The sequence below is a fragment of the Delphinapterus leucas genome, chromosome 10, assembly GCF_059928025.1.
Source record: "Delphinapterus leucas isolate spDelLeu-1000000601 "Yukka" chromosome 10, BTC_Dleu_Yukka2, whole genome shotgun sequence".
NCBI classification, from domain to species: domain Eukaryota; kingdom Metazoa; phylum Chordata; class Mammalia; order Artiodactyla; family Monodontidae; genus Delphinapterus; species Delphinapterus leucas.
Window position 1 is genome coordinate 37399697 of NC_143138.1, and position 23303 is coordinate 37422999.

At 49.4% G+C, this 23303-nt stretch overlaps 1 protein-coding gene across 1 annotated transcript; it reads left to right on the forward strand.

The window, feature by feature from the left end:
- The first annotated feature begins 7109 nt into the window (after window positions 1-7109).
- On the forward strand, window positions 7110-22290 carry CCDC167 (coiled-coil domain containing 167). Its single transcript, XM_030759417.2, has 4 exons — window positions 7110-7213; window positions 20128-20222; window positions 20422-20474; window positions 21941-22290. Exons 1-4 carry the CDS (start codon window positions 7172-7174, stop codon window positions 22042-22044), a joined length of 294 nt encoding a protein of 97 aa, XP_030615277.1. The 5' UTR covers window positions 7110-7171; the 3' UTR covers window positions 22045-22290.
- The last annotated feature ends 1013 nt before the right edge of the window (window positions 22291-23303 follow it).

The window sequence follows — 23303 nt, forward strand, 5'->3', positions numbered from 1 at the left end:
TTCTCTCTGGGCTGAAATCAGCATCTCATACCAGGGTCAAATTCCTGGGAGATGAAATCTGGCTGGCTTAGCTTCAGTCAGGTGTCTTTTTTTCCCCTGGTCCAATCAGCTATGACAAGGAAGGCGAGATCACGTAAACCTCAGAAAAGGGGGTGCTGCTGTGAGCTAGGCAGATACATCTAGGTGTCTAACAAAGTTACTAACTCACTGTAGACCTTAGGGAAACCATCTTCCTTCCTAGGACTTGGTCTTTCTCAGTTGTAAAATGAGAGATTTGATCTGTGTCTTGTTCACCATAACACCTACTACGCATGACACATAGTAGAAGCTTAACAAATGTTTGCTGGATGAATGGATGGACTCGAGCAATCTCTATATTACTTTCTGATTCTGGTAGTCTGTCTTCTAGAATTCTTATGTGTGAGATGTGTGGGTGCTGGGAGCTGACAGGGAGGAAGAAGAGGAAGAGGAATATAGATAGACACTTGCTGGAGGTGACCAGGGAAGCCAACTTAAGCAGTCTTTTCTGTGGGCATCTTTCCAGTGCCAATCCTCTGTCCTCAGCAAGCAGCCTCCTGGACAGAATTTGGCTTTGCTAATGGACTCTGTGCCTGGAGGGATAGTGCCCTTTATAAGCTGTTAAACTGGCTTCCTGACAATAGCCAGCACAGCACCACTTGGTAACGTGGTCCAAAGGAGAGAACCCTGGATTTGACTCCAATATCAAGAATCCAGACTTTTCCACTTATTATGTGGCCTGCATGGGTCACTTAACCCCTCTGAACATCAGAGTCTTCATTGGCCAAACGAATATGAGAATATTTGTTCTGCTTCATTCATAGAAGTTCTCAAGGGATAGTACGTGTAAAATTATCCAAAATACTTGAGTTACATTTATGGTGTGCTAATGAGGTATGAGGCACAGCGTTATGTGCTGAAATGGATTATTTGAATATAATCCTCACAAGAATTTTATGAGGTGCCTACTATTTTATCCCCATTTTACAGATGAGGGATCTGAGACTCAGAGGTTAAGTAACTTGCCTAGGGTCACACGGTTGATGAGCAGCAGAGCCAGGTACCACATTCTGAGCCATTAAGCTCTACTGCCTTTGTTTATGTTCCAGTGACAGATGCATGACAATGGGCTGGTAATTATTATTATTACTTCCCAGGGCCTAAGCTCCCTTGCATAAGCTAAACACTGAGATTTAAACATTGAGTGTCCAGTTGTGTGGACACAGGAGACCAAAATTTGGATTCCAGAAAAGCAGAACTTCAGGGTTCCCTCAGAAACAAAAACAAACTCAGACACAGGAGACCAAAATTTGGATTCCAGAAAAGCAGAACTTCAGGGTTCCCTCAGAAACAAAAACAAACTCAGTCTACAAACTATATGAATTCAGAAATCTCTAGGCTGTAAGTGAGAGAAACCTAGCTCAAACTAGCTTACTCAAAAAAGGGGATGTATTGGCCTCCATCCTGGGAGGGGCAAGGGTAAGGAGCCTGGAACCTCAGCTCCAAACATCCACAAGTCACTCTCTCCCACCACCTCTCACAGCTGCTGCTTTATTCATGCTGCCGGCCTCCCCTTATACCCCTCAGGAGCCTCTTTTCATGGAAGGGAGCACAGCTATCAGCAGTTCCAGGATCACATCTCAACAGCTCTGCAACCAGAGCTGAGATGAGGTTTCATTTCCAAGCTAGAGATTAAAAATCTCAGTGAAGAACTCCTATTGGCCCAGCTTGGGTCATGTGTTCTCCTTTTTGAATGAATCACTACGGCCAGGAGCATGTGGTTCTATGACTGGCTACCCTGCTTGAGTTATATGCCACCCATGTGACAGATGGGAGTGGGTTTGTTATCAAAAGGCAGGAGGCGGTAGAAATGGCAACACAGTATGGACTCTGGAGGAATCTCTGAAGCCAATGGTCACCCCAATTTGTGTCCTCTCCAGTGGTGACCTCCAACCTTTCCTCCTTCTCAATCCGCATCTCTAGAAAAAGATCACCTAATGGGCTGTTTCATATTCCTGTCTCCTTCTTCAGAGGGGTTCAGGTGATCTTCTATACAGATGGAAGAGTGGGTTTGTCCTCTTCTGCAAACCATTTTATTCATGGATGTACCTCAGCTTCCTTGTCTGCAAAATGAGGGTGACTGAGCCTGCCTAACTTTCCTTACAGTGCTATGTGAGGACCCACAGAGCTAATGGATGTGAAAATTTGCTTTAGAAAGAACAAAGTGCCATATTTACAAACACAGGATGTATTTATTGATTTATTTATGCTCTTTTGTGTTCTAAAAAAGGATTTGAGGTAGTTTATCAAAATGCACACAATACAGTGGGATAAAAATAGATAAAGTGATAGAGCAAAGTGAAAACAAGGGTAGAAAAGGAAAATAAAGCCAGGGAGAATGCTAGTACGTGGAAACCTCTGCTCAAAATCCTTGAACGGGTTCAGATCTGAGGTTCATCATGAGCAAAAAAAGTGCAAAGCGTGATCAGTTACAAAAGGTAGAGTAGCCATGAGGTAAAAACCTGTTAGCATGCCAGGAAGAGCCACATAGCTTTTCTTGGTGCTAATATCTGATAGAAATTTCTTCTGGGGCTTCCCTGGTGGCGCAGTGGTTGAGAGTCCTCCTGCCGATGCAGGGGACGCGGGTTCGTGTCCCGGTCCGGGAGGATCCCACATGCCGCGGAGCGGCTGGGCCCGTGAGCCATGGTCGCTGAGCCTGCGCGTCCAGAGGCTGTGCTCCGCAATGGGAGAGGCCACAGCAGTGAGAGGCCCACGTACCGCAAAAAAAAAAGAAAAAAAAGAAATTTCTTCTTATCAAGAAAATATTATGGGATGGAGTGATCTGCATATTCAACAATATTTAGATTTCTGTCCTTTTATTTTCATGATGTTCCCTGACATCTACTTCAGGGTGTCATGTGGATTCATCATCTATTTATGATTTGATTTAATTTAGCTTAAATTACTGGATACCAACTAAGTAGGAAGCAAAAACATTATTTTCATCTATTTTGTTTTTTTTCTATTTATGGGAAAATGAGGTTGGGTGCAGGAGTGGTACATGAGTTCCCCAGTGAAGTATGGGGCAAAAAGTTTGAGCATCTTGGCTTAGCTGAAATATATAAAAACCACTAAGACATAAAACTGATCCAAGCAGGCCATAAAGACACGGCTGCCTTTGCCTCAGAACCTGGGCTATAATCTGCTGTCCTGGAACAAAATTCAAACATAAATCAGCCTCCACTGTAATTTTAACCACCTACGAAATTCTTCATTTCCTGCCTGAAATGCTTCTGACAGTGAATGATTCCATTCTGCCCCACTCCCGCTCTGAGAAGGTGCCCTCGGGGCAGTGGTAGGAGTCCAGGTCTGGGACCCATGGGTCAGGCAAGCCCAAGATGGGACAAGGGATGGAAAAATTGACCTAAGTGTCTCCATGACAAATAAGCCAGGGCTGTGGCTAGCCTATACGGTGTTTTCGTGCAGAGTTGAAAAGGGCGCCTCCTGTAGGCACAAGAAGCCCTTGGGCTCCCCTCTGGAGTGTCCTCTCCCCATCTTCACCTGACCCAGTCTCGTCTATCCTCCAGGACTCATAGCCTCCAAAGCCACCCCCAATACTCACAGCATTCTTTTTTCCCCCTAAGCTCCTAATGCATCAACAGTAAGTACCAGACAGCTGGCTTTTAATTATATGTTGTCTGGCATTCACTATTTCATGTTGTCAGTCTGTCTCTCTAACTAGACTGAAGATATCTTGAGGGTAATGATTGGTTCTTATTTTATATGTCTACCTTACAGCCAGTGAGGGTGCCTTACATCTGGGCACTTTACAAATAACAAGGCCATTAAAAATAGAATCCTAGGGTATCTAAGCTGTCTAGTTTTCCCACTGTGCCCTTCACAGACAAGGAAATTGAGAGCCAAAGAGGAGGGTTGACCTGACCAAGGTCATGCAGTGAGAACCTGGCCTAGCCAGGAATTAACCCATTTCTCCTGTCTTCCAGTGCAGTGCTCGATTTTCCTTAAAAACCTAGCTCTAAAACTCCCAGACAGACAGTTCAGGACCACAGCTCACTGGAGAACAAAGACAGACAGACAGACAGCTGGCTCACAGTAACCCATCTGCACGTGGGCAGAATTTACAGCATGAAGCCAGGCCAAGCTGCGTTAGGCTTGGCAAACAGCCCCCATGGGAATCAAAGCTGGTCTTTTTTTTTTTTTTTTTTTTGCGGTACGCGGGCCTCTCACTGTTGTGGCCTCTCCCGTTGCGGAGCACAGGCTCCGGACGCGCAGGCTCAGTGGCCATGGCTCACGGGCCCAGCCACTCCGCAGCATGCGGGATCTTCCCGGACTGGGGCACGAACCCACGTCCCCTGCATCGGCAGATGGACTCTCAACCACTGCGCCACCAGGGAAGCCCCAAAGCTGGTCTTTTATGTATCCGGGGATGAAAGGAATGCGGTGGGTTACCTGGGGCTCTTTCAGCCTCCCCAACGCCATGGGGATCACCACCATCTGCAGTGTCTGGGCACATGAAACCCAAAATCGATGGTCTCAGTAGGAAGGATGAGTAGAAAGGTGAAGAGGGCATCTCCTCTCTGTGAAGAGACACTTGTGTATGTCAGTGGCTGCCTTTTGCAGTAAACTATGTATCCTTGATAGCAGGAAACAACCCAAGTATTTGCCCCAAACTCCTAACGACAGATCGTTTACAATAATGTCAAAGCTGATAGAAACTGATATCAAAACAATAACAAAATATATGAATGGCAACAACTGCTAAGCGAAACCCTGTAATGAAAAGCTGGCAGCAGGTGCACCAGTTCTGCTGAGTCTCTCCTGGTCACTCACAAGCCACAGTACCAACCACTTAGTAATTCTCACAATGACCCTATAAGTCTGACACAATGAGCTTGTTTTAGTCATGGAAACTAAGGCTCAGCAAATTTAAGTATCTTGCCCCAAATCACACCACTGCTAAGTGGCAGAGCTGGGACTGTAACCCCGGTCGGCCTCACTCCAACCCACATAGGCTCTCATTCCAGGCCCACTTCAAGTATTTTGTCCCATTAGCAGAACCGTGGGACAAGGTTTGGCTTGGAGAATCCAAGGCTCTTTGGGGAGAAGGATGACAGCTCACGCATCATTTCACAGGGAATGGGGAAGAGAGACAAGGGACTAACATGAGACGTACCCAGATCTACGTGGCTTTTTCTTGGTGCCAAACAAATGCAGAAGGAACCACTTTTAAAAGAACATAGTGTTTTTCCTCCTCCTCTCACCTTCCCTGGGCCTGTGCCTGTGACAATTGGGAAGCACTGTCTCTGGTTTTTCTGGATCAGAATCAATGATATGAAGAGTGTTCTGACAATAAATGCTGTTGATTGACAGCTGATGGACAATGTTCTTGAGTAAGTTTTTTCTTGGGCTGGGTATTAAGCTAAGAACTGCACTAAACAACTTCTGAGCAGCCTGCTTCCTGTTCAGACAGAATTTACTACTTTCCCTCTGTGGCCTCAGTCAGGCGGCCAGGCGAGATGGTATCTCAGGTCCCCTCCTGCTCCATCATTCAATGACTCTATCAAGAAGACAAAACAGATCTGAAAACATTTTTTTTTTCACCCAAACACTGCATCAGGGTTATTATTCACACACAGAAACACAGACTCCAACAGAGAGATAACTGGTCAGAAAATAAGGAGCTTCGATTCCCATCTCATAGTCTTTGACCCCATAATTCCACTTGTGCGAATTTATCTTAAAGAAATAATTCAGATGGTTATCTGGCTGAAACAGGGGTAGGGAGCTAATGTGTAGTATTGCGTGAATGCGTGAGGATGGAAGAAGGTAAGGGGTTAACCAAAAGGTAAAAAATAAAGATAGAAACTACTGAAGAAAATCTCAAAATGAAGACTATATTATTTGTATGCTAATATTTATGTGTGTGATATATAATAGGCCAAGAGATTACATCTGTGGACTAACAGTGTATCCATAATAAATTACAGTATAAAAGGCAAAAAAAAAAATAGTTCAGAAGGACAGGGCTATGTACACAAAGATGTTTGCTTTAGTATTATTTGGAGGTAACGTCCAATAAAATAATGTCCAATACAAGAATGGGATGTATTCACTTGGTGGCATATACGGCCTTCGCAAATGATGATTTCAAAACATGGGAAAATGTTTATTCCAAATTGCAGTTCAATATCCATTAATGAGTCATGAAATAAAATTAATAGGTCTCCTGCCACCAAGTTTTTTTTTTAATGAAATAGAATAGATTAGAAAATATTTGAGTGCATCAAAGGTGGTAAAGGTGTTTATCAGGAAAATTTGGTTTCAGTTATATGGGTAACTGGGTCATGATACAAAATTGTAGTTTTTAATCATTGGATCACAGTCAAACCATTTCAAAGGACATAGGTCTACAGCATACTGTACAGTAGGATTACAACAGTATAAAATACAATGTCTGAGACCAAGCCTGGGTTGGAATATACAGAAACAAATATAGGAACTGTATTAAGAACAGTAGGATAAAGGATGCTGCTTTTCACTTAAAAGTTTTCTGTGACGTTTGTAGGCTGTTTCTGTTACAATAAAACAAGAAAAATAAGTAAGAACAGACAAAAAGGAGGAATGACAACAGAAGGTCATGATCAGCTCCCAAAGGGCCAAGAGACTCAAGATGGGGCTTCATGGAGGATCAGTGCTTCAGGATGGGCCTTGAAGGTCAGAAAGAACTTGACAGAATTGAAGGGATGGGAGCTGGCCTCAAACTGGGCAGGGTGGTCACAAAAAGGAAGAAGGGTACAGAAGACGACGGGGTGAAGAAACAGCCTCTCTGGGCTGTAAAGTGCCTTTGATTCGTAAGGAAAGGGCCAGCTCCACCCCTGGGTGGGCCATCGTTCCTCCCGGGCCAATCTAGTTATCCTCTTCCCACCACCCGCTAGGCTGAAGCCTCAGAGCGGTTGCCCCTCATAAACATGGCCGCGCCAAGCTGGCCACGCCCCCCAATTAGATGGACACCGCCAGTAGTCCCACCTCCCGCCTTCTCGGCGGCCAATGAGGGAGAATCACAGGGGTTTGCGCATGCGTGGCGCCGCCGGTGGGCGAGTCCAATAACGACTCGGGGAACCCGGCAAGTAACATGACTAAAAAGAAGCGGGAGAATCTGGGCGTCGCACAAGAGGTGAGGGGGAGAAATGGGGGTTGGGCCACGTCGTGAACTGCCTTTTCCCCGCGGCGGGGTAGTGGGTCGGCCCGGTTGCAGGTTGGAGGAGGGAGTGAGGGGAGGAAGCGAGGGCGACGTGGGTTTGGGACACGGCCCGCTGGGGTAACCGAAGGTTGGAGAGCCCGAGGGGCCACGAGAGCTGGGAACAGAAGGCCAGGGGACCTCCAGAGAGGAAGAGACAGGCAGGTAAGGGGAGCACCAAAGAGGGCGTGACGCCGAAATCTCGAGGCCCTGAGGGGAGACGTTTAAGTGAAGGGGACCCAAAAGGGTTGGGTACTCGCAGGTGAGGGGATCCCAAAGGGTTAGAGACCTGTAGATGAGGGCACCCCCAGAAGTGAGGGACCCCCATACTGTTTAATGTATTACTGGTGGCTTAACTGTCCCTTGAGATGGGGAATTTTTCCTCCGGGGTACTAAAGCATGAAGCTTGAAAATTACTTTGGGAACCTGTGGGAATTTGTAGAGAATTCTGGAATGGTGATGTTCGCAAAGAGCTTACAAATAATTGACTGCGTACGGAAGGAAAGAAAATTGATGCATATTGGGCAGCTGCTATTTGTTACTTTATTTGCGCTCACTACAAGCCTGTGAGATTTTTACAGATGGGAAACCTGAGGTTTCAAGTAGAGCCCAACCGTTGAAACGGTTGAGGCACCGAGAATCAAGCACAGGTGATTTGCCTTCTGGTGCATCTTGTTTCTCCTGTGTTACTGTTCCCTTAGATCACCCTCCCTGGGGTTGCAAGAAAGATACTGGGTAATTGTCTTATTGAGCTTACTACCAGTTGAGTGGTTCTCAATTTTAAGAACGCATTAAGAATCATCTGTCTTAAAAATGGAGAGTTGAGTCTCCCCCACCCCGAGTAATTCAGTAGGACTTGGTGTGTATTTTTAACAAAGAATCTGTATTTTTAACAAGCTACACCAGTGTTTATGCAGGAGGTTTTAGTACCACCCCTTGAGAAATATTGGCCAACTTGGTAGGGAAAAAAACGATGGAAATGTGAATCTCCTTGTAAGAGAGACTATAGATGCTAAAATGAGATGGCACTCTGAAATGGGACTAGTCTAGACTTTATAGCCTGTATTAGAACATGATAAGCTGCTATAACAGAGAAACCCCAAAATTCAGTGGCTTCAAGAACAAGAAAGTTGTTTTTTTTTTTCTGACAGGCTAGAGCAGGGATCGGCAGATGTTGTCTATAAAGGATCAGATAGTAAATATTTTAGGCCTTGTGGGCCACATGGTCTCTGTTGCAACTACAGTTGATCCTCATTGTTCACAGATTCCGTATTTGTGCATTTGTCTACTTGCTAAAATGTACTTGTAACCCCCAAATCAGTCCTTGAAACGCTTTTGTAGTAATTAACAGGCTGACTCAGCGTCAAGATTTGATTCACCTGAGGCCCATGTGTCTCGTTAAGGTGGAACAAGGCAATGCTGTGTCTTATTTTTCAGCTCTTCTGTGTGCTGTAAACAAGTGTCCTTTTTCTGGTCTATTTACTGCCAAGTTTCTTGCATTTTTGTGCTTTTCTTGGTGATTTTGCTGTTTAAAATGGCCCTTGAGTGTAGTGCTGAAGTGCTTGTTTAGTCTTCCAAAGTGCAAGAAGACTGTGACATGCCTTATGGAGAAAATATGTGTGTTAGATAAGCTTTCTCAGGCGTGAGTTATAGTCCTGTGGGATGTGAGTTCAGTGTTAATTAATCAATATGTATTAAATAAGGTCTCTTTAAACAGAAACACATACAAAACAAGGTTTTGTATTGATCAGCTGATAAAAATGTTGTGACCAGAGGCTCACCAGAACCTAACCTGGTTCAGTATTTGCTAATTCATTGTTGGCAACCATATAGAACATAACTACCACAAATAATGAGAGTCAGCTGTACTCAGATAGGATGTCTTAGCACAAAAGCAGCCATAGGCAGTACATAAATTAATGAGAGTGTTCCAATAAAACTTTATTTACAAAAACAAGTCATGGAATGTATTTGGCCCACAGACCATTGTTTGTCAACCCCTGGTCTAGAGTACCAGGACAGTGTTGGTTCTGCCATATTCCTTCCATCCTGTGGCTCTGCTGGGGGCCGGGGCCTGTTGTCACCTCATGAATGAAACTAGGTTGCACTCCATTGAGGTATCCACTGGTGGGAAAGAGAGAGTGGAGAAAGCACACCCACTGTCTTAAGAATTCTGGGCCCAGAGTGCCCACTTTCCATTGGCAAAGATGCAGCTAAGATGCAAAACCTGCAAGGGGTAACTGGGAAATGCATTCATCAGCTAGGAGGCCACGTGCCCAACTACAGCTCCATTGCTGTGGAAGAAGAGTGTATTTTAGTGGACAGCCCAATTCTCCTCAGCAGACTCCATCTTACCTCACAGTGTAGTTTTGAGGATTAAATAAGACAATATTTGTAAAGTGCCTAGCATGTGCGGCACAGGGTGGGTGATCAACAAACAGTGCTTTCTTATCAGTAGCCTTCGTAGTTCTTTCAACGTCCTTCCATCGTGGCTGTGTCAGCCCCCTTGTTTGGACTTTAGTTTCCTCATCTGTAACATGAAGGACTTGAATTTCACCAGGGGTTACAGACACAGACTCGCTGACTGTGGTCCACATATAGATCATAGATGATCATAGATGTCTTTTGTTTGGCTGACACAGGTTTTAAAAGTGTTTTGAATTTGGTGGGGTACATGCTGTCCTAGGGCCGTATACCAGTCACCTTCACCCCTTTATTTTTTTAACCTATCAATACCAATATAGATATTTACATTGGCCTTCTTGATGTCTAGGTTACCTTTTGCTTGGATATTCTAAGATTTGAGCTCTGCCACTGTGCACCTGAGAAAAAACTTGGCATCTAGCCATCTCCTCACATGGTTCCTCCTTTGCCCCCTGCGGATCTGAGTACTGAATGTGTTCTGGTGCTCAGTAGCAGTAGATATTGTCCTGTTATTAAAAGTCGTGTGCTCAAAGCCAATGAAGTGGTGATTTAATCAAAACTGTTAATCTGACGAGTGCAGTAAAACTCCAAGTGAGTGATCTCAGCACCTGCAAACAGCCTCCACTTGTAATGAAGCAATTACAGAGCACTCCCCCTGAGGGTTGGCTGGGGCCAGCTGTACTGGGCAGTCACCTCCCAGGACACCAAGGCACCTCCCAGCCTTCCCAACTTGTGGCTCCTTTCAAGGCCTTTTTATCCAACTCATTTGCCACCTTGTGAGATCTCAGATTTGGGAAAAACTGGCTATGAGTTTTATTCTGAATAACAAGAGAGAATTATAGTTCAGGTGAGAAATCACCAGCTCTGGTACTGATTTTCAAGTTGTGTGAGAGGAGGGAAAGGTTGTATTTCAGTCTAAACTGATAGGAGGATTCTGGCTGAGGGAAAGGATGCATTTCAGTCTAAACTGATAGGATTTTGGCTGATGTAAAACCTGTTTTTTAATTTCTGGATAGTAATGAGCTGTTATTTGGTCATTGTACTTTTTTTCCTCCACAGCTGGACCATTCTTAGTGTCTTAAATGTTTCAACAGCCAGTTGGTCTTTAGTTAACAGATGTGCAGTGCCTTAGTTGACCTCTTTAAGGGGATAACTTGGTTGGATCTGGTCCCTGGTACAAAAATCTGTCAGTTTGGAAAGGTTTTAGCTACAGGTTACAGAAAACTGACCTCAGTGACCTAATCAAACAAGAATATACTTTTTTTTCCCATCACAAGAAATTTGGAGGGAGGTGGCTACTGGCATTGGTTCAAAGGTTCAGCTATGTCAGGGCTGGTGTTTCTGCATTCTCTTAGCTGTTTCCTCTTAGTCACAAGATAGCTGCCACAGCTCCAGTCATCATATTCAACTTTAAGTCAGGGAAAAAAGAAAAAGAAACTATAACAATCTTTCTCCCTTTTATCAGCAAAGCATAAGCTCTCTCAGTCGTCTCCCAGCCGACTTCTGGAACATCTCATTGGCCAGAACTGGTCATGACCACCTCTGGCTGCAGTGAGGCTGGGAAAGCATCTGTTGAGCTTTTCTTACTTCTATGGTGGAGGCAGGCAAAGGAGGAGGGGTAGGAAATCAATGTTGCGTTGGGCAACTAATAGTATCTGCTAGAGGGAATAAAAGTTAATGGGAGTCTTTTTTTTTTTTTTTGCGGTACGCGGGCCTCTCACTGCTGTGGCCTCTCCCGTTGCGGAGCACAGGCTCCGGACGCGCAGGCTCAGTGGCCATGGCTTATGGGTGCAGCCGCTCCGTGGCATGTGGGATCCTCCCAGACCGGGGCACAAACCCACATCCCCTGCATCGGCAGGCGGACCCTCAACCACTGCGGCACCAGGGAAGCCCTAATGGGAGTTACTTAAAATTCACTGGAATTCTTATCAGAAAAAGGGTCCAGGATCAGTGACCATGAAGGGTAGGTGGTAGGTTGAGTGGAAAAAAATGGCCAAAGCAGGATGAGCACCAGGAAGAGAGGAGTGTGGACACTTGTGATTGTGTAATGTCAGCCACCACTGTGAGCTCCCTGGGGGCAGGGAGGAGCACTAAGTGGGGACGAAGACAGTCTCAGTCCTGGAACAGGCTGTTACAAGGCTGACAGGAACCTACTGATGTTCTGAGACAAGGGATAGAAGCAGCCTAGTGGACTCTCCATAAATATTTACTGAATTGGTTTTGAGAGGCTAGAGGAGGCACTTGAACCCTCACCCCTGACTTCTGGGCCCGACTGAGTGGTTCATTGGTGAGAGATCAGGAGGCCGCAGTGGAGCAGGCGGCTGGACACTGTCTTGCTGGCGGCTGCCCAGTCAGGGCTGGGAGAAAGGCTTGAGGCCTGCAGACACAGTTCAAGGGCGGCTGACCATTAAATGAGCCTCACCTGCTGCCAGGCACAAGCGACAGGTCGCCATTGGGCAGGTGATTTCTCTCAGCAGCCTGCATCTGGCTCCACTCCATCTGATGGGGGTCAGGAGACTAAAACCTCATTACCTAACACGGCTGGATGTCAGCATGTGTGGAGTGGCTGTTTGCCAGCATCTTAATTAATGAATTCATAAGGCACGGGGTGGATGCCAATTCTTGAAAAGTGCTTTGAGCCTTTCAGCGATGAAGAAGCTTTTGCTACTTTATCAAAAAATATATATTGGGGGAAAGAAGAGAAAAGAAACCCCAGACAACGTTCTGGCCCAGAGACAGCTGAAGTCTTCAGGTGAGGACTGACGTGCCTCTGCTTGCAGAGCCTCTCAGAGACCAGAAGCCCTCGGAGCTTGCGCGGGCTTCAAGAGGACCTCCACGTTCCTGACCTGGGGCGGGAGGTGACTCTCCAGAGAAATGACAAGTCCCTTGGCTCTCTGCTTTTCCTGGAAGTTGTTCATTGATTAAAAACTGGGAAGGTTTATTGTCTTCATCTGCCCAGCCTGGGAGAGAAACTTCTGATGATTTGGGAGCCATGGCGGAGGTTTTTGTTTTCTGCCCTCACAGAGCCTCCTCCACAGAAGCACATCCCTTAAGCCGTATCAGGGTAATCGGTCCTTTGGGGTTTGAGGATAGTCACCTGGAAAATCAAGGCCCGTGACCCCCATGTCACTTGGCTGTGTGGCCTCAAGGCCCCAGATGGGAAGCCCCTGCTCTCCTGCCAGAGACCATCTGGACAGGCGGTCCGGCTTCTCTACCCATTATAATAAACATTCTGGGGCTTCCCTGACATGTGAAAATGAGTGGATTTCCAGAAATCCGGTTCCCAGACTGCTGGGGCTGGAGCTGAAACAGCTGACACCACTCTCTGGGCTGTGAGTTATTAGCAAGTGAGAAGAAAGACTTTGGGGAAAGGAGGGTTTATCAGGCCCAACTAGCCCACCTTTTTCCTTCTCAAACCCGGGTCTGTTTTGCGTGTGTTTTGGAGGGTGCTTTGGCAGCGTAGGCGGTTTGGGGGAGGGTGCCTGGGATGTCTGTGATGCCCAGAGTTAGAGCGTAATTGCCTTCAATGTGAGGACAGACGCTGGGCTTGGAGACGCTCACTGTCTCCAAGCAAACATTTCAATCAGGTTCTCCCCTCACAGTGAGTATCTGTTATGTGGACAGAAAGCAAGCAAAGCCCTTATACAAGATTATTCAGAGTAGAGAATCTGTTAAAGCCAGATCAACAAGCTTAAATGGGTTTTGACTGGGATGTGGAATGATTTTGTTCCACAGAACCCTTCTTTGTCATGAATGTTTTCATGAGGGATTTTGGAGAAAGAGCTTGAAGAGGTAGAAGGAGCATAAGCTCTGAAGCAGAAAAACCCAGATTCAGACCCCAATTCTGCCACTTCCCAGTGACACGACCCAGGGCAGTTTGCTTAAATTCTCCATGTGCGAGTTTGTTCCTCTGTAAAAGGGAGGGAGACTGTAAAAAGTCCCTTCCTTGCAGAGTTGTTGCAGACATTGGGGAGCATGTGGGAAGCTGCCCACAAACTGCATGGCCCAGGGTGTAAGGAGCGGAGTTTATGCCCAGGAGCTAAGAGTGGCTCTGGGCTGGTGCCTCTGAGCTTCCCCCATGTGTGGTGGTAGCTCACAGCACCGACTCCCACCGCCCGCTACCCCGGGTACTGGCTGCGTGACCCTGGACGAGTTACTTCATCCCCGCAGCCCAAGTTTCCTCATCCACGAGGTGTGGATACTGATGCTACTCCTCTCCCGCCAGGGTTATTGTGAGTGTCCTGTGAGGGAGTCATGTGAGGTGCTTAGAGCAGTGCCTGGCACATATGCCTGCTACCGTAGTGTTGGCTGCTACTGGTATTATTGTGGACTTTGGGCTTCCAGAGACTGTTCTGACTTGTGCTGTGCCATCCAGACATGTGAAAGTCCATGATTTGAGTTGGGCTCAGGTACCTTGACACTGTGCTCTTTATTAGGTCTTGGTGCCCAGCAAGGACCCGGCCAGGCAGGTGCAGGATATGCCCCATGACCGCTGCTTGACTCCTGAGGTTAACTCATTGCCAGCCCCTTTTTGTCACTCACAGCCCAGAATCTCCCAAGAGCAAGGCCAGCAAGACCGGAAACAACTTCCTAAACCAGAAAGCACAGTGGCTTGCCTGGCAGTGCCAAGCCCCAAGGGTGCCTCTGCCCTTTCCCAGAAGAAAGTTGGGCCCTAGACACTGGCTCCTTAGGGAGTGGGCAGGGAGCCACCTCCCAGGCTGTCAAGATGCTTGTGGGAGCATCATTCAGCCACCTTCAATAGTGCTTGTTGGCAGAATAAAAGCTGCTGGGAGGCCTTGGCAGCAGCCAGACCTGGAGCTGGCCCCCCGCGGGCCTGGCCTGACCTGGGTACTGGGCACTTATCTGTGTGCGAGATGGCACTCACCTTCCCTGCCCCCAGAGAGGCCTCATTTTGGGCTTCCATACTGGGAGCCTCCACATTCCTGAAAAGACGCCACCCAGGGATTCCGGGAGAATTTTACAGTTTCTCTTAACACAGTGATTTTATGGCATATAGGACTCCAGGGAGACTTCCCTAAAGCTCTGAGAATAGGGTGTTGTTCCCCAAGTCAGGTAGCAGAGGTGATTTTGCTTAGCTGGCTCAGGGCTACTGAACTGCCAGCCGAGTGCTCAGAGCTGCTTCTGAGGGAGGGGTCCTGGAGGAAGGCCGCAGGAAGAGACCCTGGCAATGATGACTGCCAGCAGGAGCAGTGGCCCCACTTGGCTGGGGTTGGGGCCTCTGCTGACCTTGACTGTCAGTCTAACTTCAGAACTTCAAGTTCTTCTGCAGGAAACATCCCCACCTCTGTGGAGAATTCTTGGTCTTATACTTCTCCTCACTGAGCCTGCTCCTTTGCCCACTCTTGAAGCCACCCACCAGGCTCCGATCCCCCAGTCCATGCCTGGTTAAGAAAGGCAGCGGTTCCCATCCTGACTGTGGAGGAATCCCTCGTGGGCCTTTCCTGTTAAAGTACAAACTTCCTGGATCCTGTCTCCAGGGCCTCCCCTGGGGCCCTCAACTCCCTCCTACTTGAGGGTTGCTCCTTTCCACTCCCTGCCCCATATATCTTTTCTGCCTCCCTTTCTTCTCCTCCCTTCTTCCCTGCCGAGGCTCAGACCAGCAGTCTCCATGGGCAGGTTTTAGCTACTTCTGGTCTTGGGGTCAAGCGTAGACTTTCCCACCAGGACACCCTGCATATTCACCACCTATTTCCCAGTCCCCTGAACTGCTTGCACACAGGTTTACACAACACCTACCAGGTCCTCAGCTCTATGTGACGTGCCAGAAGGCACAGCTGGCTAACTGGTATGGAGCTCACACCACTGCCTTGCTGATTCCTCGGGTCCCTTTGCAGCCGTTTCACCTACTGACTGTCATCTCAGTGACTTAGACACACTGTTCTTTTTTCCTGTATAAAAACGGACACTTGGTCTTCTGAGTATAAACGTAAAATGCATGGACACTCCTTGTGTCCATGTTATTGTACATCAGGGGCATCCACTCTCTGCCCCGACTCTGTGCCTGAATGAGTGCCAGTCTCAGTCCCTACCTTGGCTATTACTTTACCTGTGATGGTCACAGCCAGCAGTGCTGCCCCCTGCAGCTCCAGGGAAGTCCCAGAACTGAACCAGTTGGGTCAGCCGTGCCCTTCCTGCCAACTGACCTACTATCCAGCCTGTTGGGCAGGAGTCCTGGGAGCCTCCCTGGCCTCCAGAGTGTAACCTCCTCTTCCCATTGGAGTTGGTCAGATCTCTTTGATGGGGCCTCTTTCTGCTTTAGTCCTGGGGCTTTGCATTCCTGCTCCCAGCTTAGCTGGGCACTAGGCGCTGTAGAGCCATGGCGTCAGTGAACCTGCACTCCAGCTGCTAGGCTCCACCTGCTTTTCCACATCTCCTCAGATGCCCACCAGGGCCCAGACCACACCTGAGTCTGTTCTGCCCTTAGACACTGCCCTAGACCTCTCATCCTCAGCTTCCAGCAGGCCGAGCCTCTACAACTTGGCACCAGCTCCAGACCCCACCCCAGCGCTTCAACCCCCGGCAGGATCATGAGGTTCCCAGCATGCCGTGTCCCGAGCCAGCTGGAGAGGCTGGCCTGTAGAGGCATTGCTATTGTGATGGTCTACCCTGCAGGCCCCACTCCTGCTGAACCCCTCCATAGAATCAGTATGGCCATATCTGAGCCAGAGGGGCTCCCCTCCCTGCTGCTGCCAGCCAGTGACCAATGGAGAGTACTCTCCATCACGCACCCCTGTTTCTGTCTCCTCTTACTCTTGCCACATATTAACTCAATTTTCTTTTTATTCCCTACAGATCTAATGAAAACCATTCTCTGATAATAATGCTAGCAAACACTTGTTATACCATCACCGTGTGTTGGGTACTAAGTATCTTACACGTATTGCCTCATATCATCTTCACAATTCTTTGAAATAGGAAACATTATTATCTTTGTTCTACACGTGAGTGAACTGAGGCACCGAATTAAGGAAGTCACCTAGACACACGGCAGGTGAACGGCCAGCTGAGGCATCTGACTACAGCCCACGCTCCTTATTACCGCACTTTTTAGGAACTACAATTTCAGGCCTCTGAGCACTTGGGCTCCCAACTGCTTGCCCAGTTCTGACCCTTATGCTTCCAGAATCTTCTTGACATTTGTCTCCTTATTCTGGTCCTAACCCGTGTTTCTCTCCTGGTCCTGGCTATCTTGTCCTCTGTTGCCTTCAGCCTGGTGGCAGAGAGGAAGCTAATCAAGGACTATAGATTTGTTTTGGGGAATCTGTGAAGTGCATTATTTATGTGCATGTCATTGAGAGTTGACTGAAAAGCCAACTAGGGGCTTCTTTTAAGGCCCACTTCCTAGGTCTTCTCCCCTATTTCTGGGTCCATCTTGCTGGGCTAGCTTTGCTCTGTAGCCACCACTCCCGACCCCAGCCACAACTAAAAGATGCATCCTGACCCTCCCTCCCTGCCTTATCTGCGGCCAGTAGGTCACTAGAATGTTGGCACCCGTTATTGTAGCTGCTTGAGAACTGGCTTCTGCATCAACAAATGCTGCAGGGTGTTTAACTGTCAGTGGGGTCACCTTCTGAGGATGGGTCTGTGGCCTACTGAAGAGCCTCCTGACAGTCCCAGACTCCCCCTCACTCAGCCCATATCAAGCAGCTGGGTTATAAAGGAGGAGAACTTGATATTTAGAAGGGAATCAGAGCTGCAGCAGGATATAAATATTCATAGAGGGAGGTTAGAACTTGAGTCCCTAAAACCTTGATTTGTGTTAGTCTGTCTAAGCTCATTAAAAAGTGGTAAGTGAAAGTGGGGTATTCATGGAACTGCAGATAGATTGGGCTCGTTCAGATAAAGGCCTCTAGCTGCCAGCTCCACAGGCCCTGCCCAGAGCATGACAGCAGACCAGCTTGGCCACTTGTGGTTTGCCAACCTCAATTTAAAGGTTTTGCTGAGCATGAGTTCTTGGCCTCGCTCTGGCCCAGTTATCCCGTTTGGGCCCTTGGTAGCCTTGTAGAGGTGTTTAGGGATGGAAGTCCCCCAACTTCCTCCCCAGAATGACATGCAAACCAGGGGCTGGCCAAAGGTGGGGCAGGGAGAAATCTAACCTAGGACTAATACTTGCACTGGGTAATCCACAAAGTACATAATCTATGTGCACATACAGCTGCTTCTCCTAGCTTCTTCCAGCTTCTGTGGGCATGAGGGGAGGATTTTAGACTCCCGGTGCCACATGAAGCCCAGCCCCTGGGCCCCACCCACACCCAACCCTACTCATTCCTCCATGGCTACAAACACAAGGACTGCAGTGGGCCAGGCCTTCTAGGACAGGAGCTACAAAGTCAGGCATCCTTAGAGGCCAGGCAGTCACATACACAAGTGGCATGGGCCGATCTGGGCTAGACCTGACCACTGGGCTGCAGGTTTACATCATCTGCCCTAGCGGCTCCCAGAGTTTGGCAAGATGAGGTTTGGACACATGTAGCTGGATGACACAGTATGCGCTCAGCTTCATGAGAGAAGGCTTGGTTAATCAGCCAGGGGAAGGAGGCAGTACCTCTCCAGCCAAGGGCCATAGAGAAGGCTTCACGGAGGAGGTAGAGCATCCAGAATCAAGCTTTGTGTGGGACCCAGCGTGGAATTTGGTGCTCTGTGGTTTCTACACCGGGAGGTAGAAACAGCAAGTCTTAGGGTACTGAGGGGCTGGCTGTGTGTGTTGGGGGTACTGCTATGAAGGGCAGGCTTCATGGTGGCCTGAAGCACCTGCTCCTCCCGGCTCCGTCTCCACTAACCTTCACATCAGGCTGTTGCTGTTCCCTGAGCCTGGCTTTCCAGTGCTCATTTCCCTACAGCGCAGGTTTCAGCATGGCCTTTGGCATCCCAGGCACAGGCCCCATCTCCTGGCTGGGGCTGTTTCCCAGGACAGCCCTCCCTTTGGTGCCCGTTAGCAGAGAAGTGACACAGTTAACCAAGCAGTTAAACTCAAGGCTCTGCAGTTGCTCCCTCCCACCGGGCCCTACTTCCAGAGCTGGAGTTGGCAGCAGGCTGGGGCTGCAGGGAAGGGGGTAGATGGTGTGTCCTTTGGGCTGGGCGTTGGGATGAGGGAAAGTAGCTGACCCAGAATGGCTGGGATGGGTACTGGCCAGGGGGAGGGGCAGAAGGCCCAGAGTCTTCAAGTGCGACTCTGACACTGGCCCCAGAACACTGGCCAGGGATGGGATTCGTAGTTGCAGTCATTGATTACCGTCTGCCCAGGGGCCACTCCAGAAAGGACTGGAGCAGAGAACTGGCTGAGACCGATAAGGAAAGGAGTGTTCCACTCTGACTCCTCAGAAAAGTCATTCCATTTGGAGGACCCATTCTCCCATTTGTGAAATAGAGCTTGTATCAGTATTTGCTATTCCTCCCAGGGATGTGTTGAGAATGAGTGAAGTCATATGGAAAATCAAGCATTAGCTGGACCCAAAGCACTATTCATTCAGCTGCGATGAGGGACACAGGGCCCTCTGAACTCCCACCCACTGAAATCTAGGCTCCCACCAGCAGGGCAGAGGTTCAAGAAGAACAGGCCCAGGCCTAGAGAGGTGGCCGATTAGACAGACACCTGGAGACAGATGGACACAGATGAACTTTCAAAGCCAAATGCATGATACCAGGACCTTGGATGATCCAGTCCAGTATTTCATAAAACATTTCCCCGTAACTCAAATTATTTCCCCAAGAACACATCTCTGAAACTATAATCAAAACAAATGGGAGAACTGGTACCTTTGGCACGCAGCGTTTCAGGAGCTTAGCTATTTTGCCCCCCCCGCCAAGTTACAGCTATCTTGATGATGGTCAATGCTTTTGCGCAAGAACCGAGTCGGAAACTGACAGAAGTGTTTTTGAGCTGTACTGTCAGTAACTTTTATTGAATCTCATGGAAAAATGTATATTATTACAGCTTAGGTTACTTTAAGATGAAGTGTACCAACGAGAAAACATGCCTCTGCTTTTTGGCCCCTAGATGTCTAATCACGCGTGGAATGCTTTGGAAAGGCAGAGGCTTCCTGCATCGTCTCGTTTCATTCTAGGAGCCGCCTGTGCCTGCCACATTCAGGGCTCTGGTTGCTCCTGCTGTGGGGCCCAGCTGGGGCCTGTGCTGAGGAGACAGCTGACTGGGGGTGCTGCTCCTATCTGCCCCAGCCCATGCTTGCCCCAGTGGGTCAGGGCAGCTTGGAGACCCTGAGCAACACTCAAAGCTGTTTCTAGGTGGGCTCAGCCTGCACCACGTGGAGGTAGAGGACAGCAAAACATAGTTGCTAGTTCAAAGACTCCTAGAGGCTCCCTCCTCCTGCTCCCAGGATCCCAGCTGTCTTGAAAATTGAAAGGCTCTGCCACCCATCTCTACCTGCTGGGTGTGCTGTGTCTTTCAGATGGATGGGCTGGAGAAGAAGCTGTCACGATGCTGGAGAGACCTGGAGGCTGTGAACTCCAGGCTCTGTGGGGCAGAGCTGAGCTCAGAGGCCAGGTAATGCTCCTCCCGACATCCCCCAGTCCTTCCTATCTGTCCCGGGGCCCCAGCCCTCAACTGCCACCCCTCCCATCCCCCTGCCACCAGAGACCTGAGCCCATGTTCCTCTTGTCTCCCTTGCTCTGGTGTGCCAGCTGTCCCTCAGGTGGGAAAAAGAAAAAGGGCCTGAGCCATTTTGACCCCTTCCCCCTCACAGGAGTTCTCTGGAGAAGGAGAAAAGCAGCCTGATGAACAAAGCCTCCAACTATGGTAAGAAAGCTCCCTGCCATTACCAGCCCCACCCTCGCGTCCTAGGATCAGGAAGGGTCAGACAGCCCAGGGAGCCCACAAAGTGATGGGGGTCAAAGGCATTCTTTGGGAGAGAGCTAGCCCCCAGGGGGTTGCAGGAACCAACTGAAGGCCCAGCATCCTGGAAGAGCAAGTTTGTTCCTTTGTTCCGAGGGAGATGGAGAGTCCTGTGGGTCTGTTCTCCTGTGGGATGAAGGGGTATGGCTGTGGCCAGGTGAAGAGATCCTCACATCCACCCTGACTTGGGAGGTCTGTCCTCCCTGCCCCCTCCTCCCAGACCTTCACTCTCCCAGGAAAACCCTGCAATGGAGTGATGGGAATAGGGTCTTTGGGGTCCAGGGTGGAGGGTGAACCTCCCACTTGGGTGCTGTGAAGGGCTACTGTGAGTGGAGCAATGCTGCCACCTTCTGGGTGCTGGGTGCAGAGCCAGGTAGAGCCCAGACAGGGCACGGAGCTAGAGGGTGGCTGCTGGGCGCTGCCCCCAGCAGCCCAGGAGGAAATGGGTCTGCAGAGGCTCCTCAGGCTTGTCTGTTCTATTCAGCCTGAGGGGCCAGGCCTGGCCAAGAATCAGCCCTAGAATAGTCCATATGGCAGGGAGCCTCCTGTAGGAACCAGGCTGAATCAACACTGTTAGCACGGTGCCTGTCACACACCCCTACCCGGGTTCCATCTGGCCTGCCCAGAGCTGCTTTGCAGGTATCTCCCTGCTTCCTCACACAGGGAGGGATGGGACATCAGTTCCCTCTCGAACCTAGCAATTTTCACACAAAATTGTAGCATTTAGCACTCACCTCAGCCCTCACAGAATACCAACCACCTGTGTATCATATGAATGGATACAGTGTGGCTGTAGAATAGCAGGGCTGGCTTCCTCTAGAGGCGGCCTGCCTGCCTTGTGGGCACAAACTACCTCGTCTTAGCATACCTCGTTCCTGCTGAGCTGGGCATCCAGCAGGGCAGGACTAGAAGCACTGGTCGTGTGGGCCCACCCTGTTCCTACTCCAGTGTCAGGCCCAAGGAGGTCCCAGCTGCCCTCAGTCTCTAATTGACCAGGTGAGACACCCTGGAAGGAGGAGCATCATGGGGGCACCCAGTGACGGGCCAGAGGGCTCACCTGGTGAGGCCATGCCACCACCTAGCTTGGCTTTTAGGTGTGGCCTTTTTGTGACTCCCTCACATAGTCCATCTTCAACTACATTTGGAAAGAAATGGTTGAGCAGCATTGGGGGTTGGGGCTTTTTTGGGCCAGGATCTGTAGCCAAATCTGGGCAGATCGAGGAGGACGGTCATTTTTATGGATAAGGAGGCAGCTGGGAGGGAACACCTCTGCGCTCAGCAGTGTGTGTACCCACTGGTGGGATAGGCGGAGGCAGATGAGCGTGGCAGATGGGCCCAGACCACCTGTCCATCACCCTTTTTCCTCCCAGAGAAGGAGCTGGCGTTGCTTCGGCAAGAAAACCGGAAGAACATGCTGCTGTCTGTGGCCATCTTCCTCCTTCTGACGCTTATCTACGCCTACTGGACCCTGTGAGCCTGAGATTTCTCCAGTCAGTACAGGCTTCCCCTCAGCTCCGTGGTCACGGCCAAGCAGGCCCTTCAAACCTCAAGAGGACCAAGGTACAAGGGCCAGAGTTCTCCCTGACCCAGACATCAGAGCAGGGCTTCCTGTTGGCCCAGCCCCTCTTGCCTCCCATTCCTGCTGTGGGGCTTGAGTCTCCAGAAGGACTTTGTGTTGGCTTAGCCCAAGGGAAAGGCAATAAAAACCACCCTGGCTGCTTCTGTGTGCTGAGTAAATGTCATGATCTGGTGGCAGCTGGGGCAGTGGGGTGGCATTCACGATGCAAGGGAGGAGAGGGGCCTGAAGGTAAGCCCCCAGCTTAGGTGGGGAGTAAGGCGTTAGCAAAGTGCTTCCTAAGGCAAACCATGGTGGGCGCTATCTCGAGGACTTGGGCACTGCTGGGGCTGAGAGGCAGACCTTGCACCACTTGTCCGCCACCCCCCCACCAAACCCTGTCTTGCCCTCCAGTCGGTGCCACTGCCTGTGATTATGGCAGAAAAAATGCAGCCTGTGCAGCAAAGGCCAACTTGGGGACTTGAGGTGGTCGTGTGGTGGTCCCACGGGAGTGCGGAGTTAATCCATCTTCAAGAGGCTGCAAGTCTGGCGAGGTGTGGCAGAGCCAGTGGGCAGCCGGAGCCACGGTAATGACCACACAGACTTAACGGTGAGTGGCCAGTAAATCAGGCGGGGTTTGCAGGAGCGGCAAACACAGACATTCCCCTCCCTCCACCGCCCCCGAGCACAGCCCTCTACTCCCAGCACAGGAGCCAGGAGGGCTGGGAGTGGGAGGCTGGAGTAAGGCTGAGTAGGGCAACCAAAAGGATGAAGGGGCTTGGGAGCCGAGATCACACCAAGTAAGTAAACGCAAGGAAAGGAGTTGCCCTGCGAGCTAAACTAAGGCTGTGAAACATTAAGGAAGGAATCTGGGGGCCCAGGTGAAGCAGCTAAGCAATGTGTAGGCAGCGGGCTCTAAGGGAGAACCTGCACCGGTGATGGGACTGGTGGAGAAACGCTAGCCTAGAGCAGAGAGGGAGAGGCGCCATCAGCACGCGCACGGCCTCCAGTGCAGACGCAGAGCAGGGGAGGTTGGCGGGGTCAGCGAAACCATCTCTCCCTTTCTCTCTTCCCCCTGTCTAGTGGCACTAATTGGTCTGATGCCTCTGTTATTTTAGTCACACACATTGATCCTGGATTGTCACATTGCCCTGTTGGGCTGTAGGTTCATTCATCCT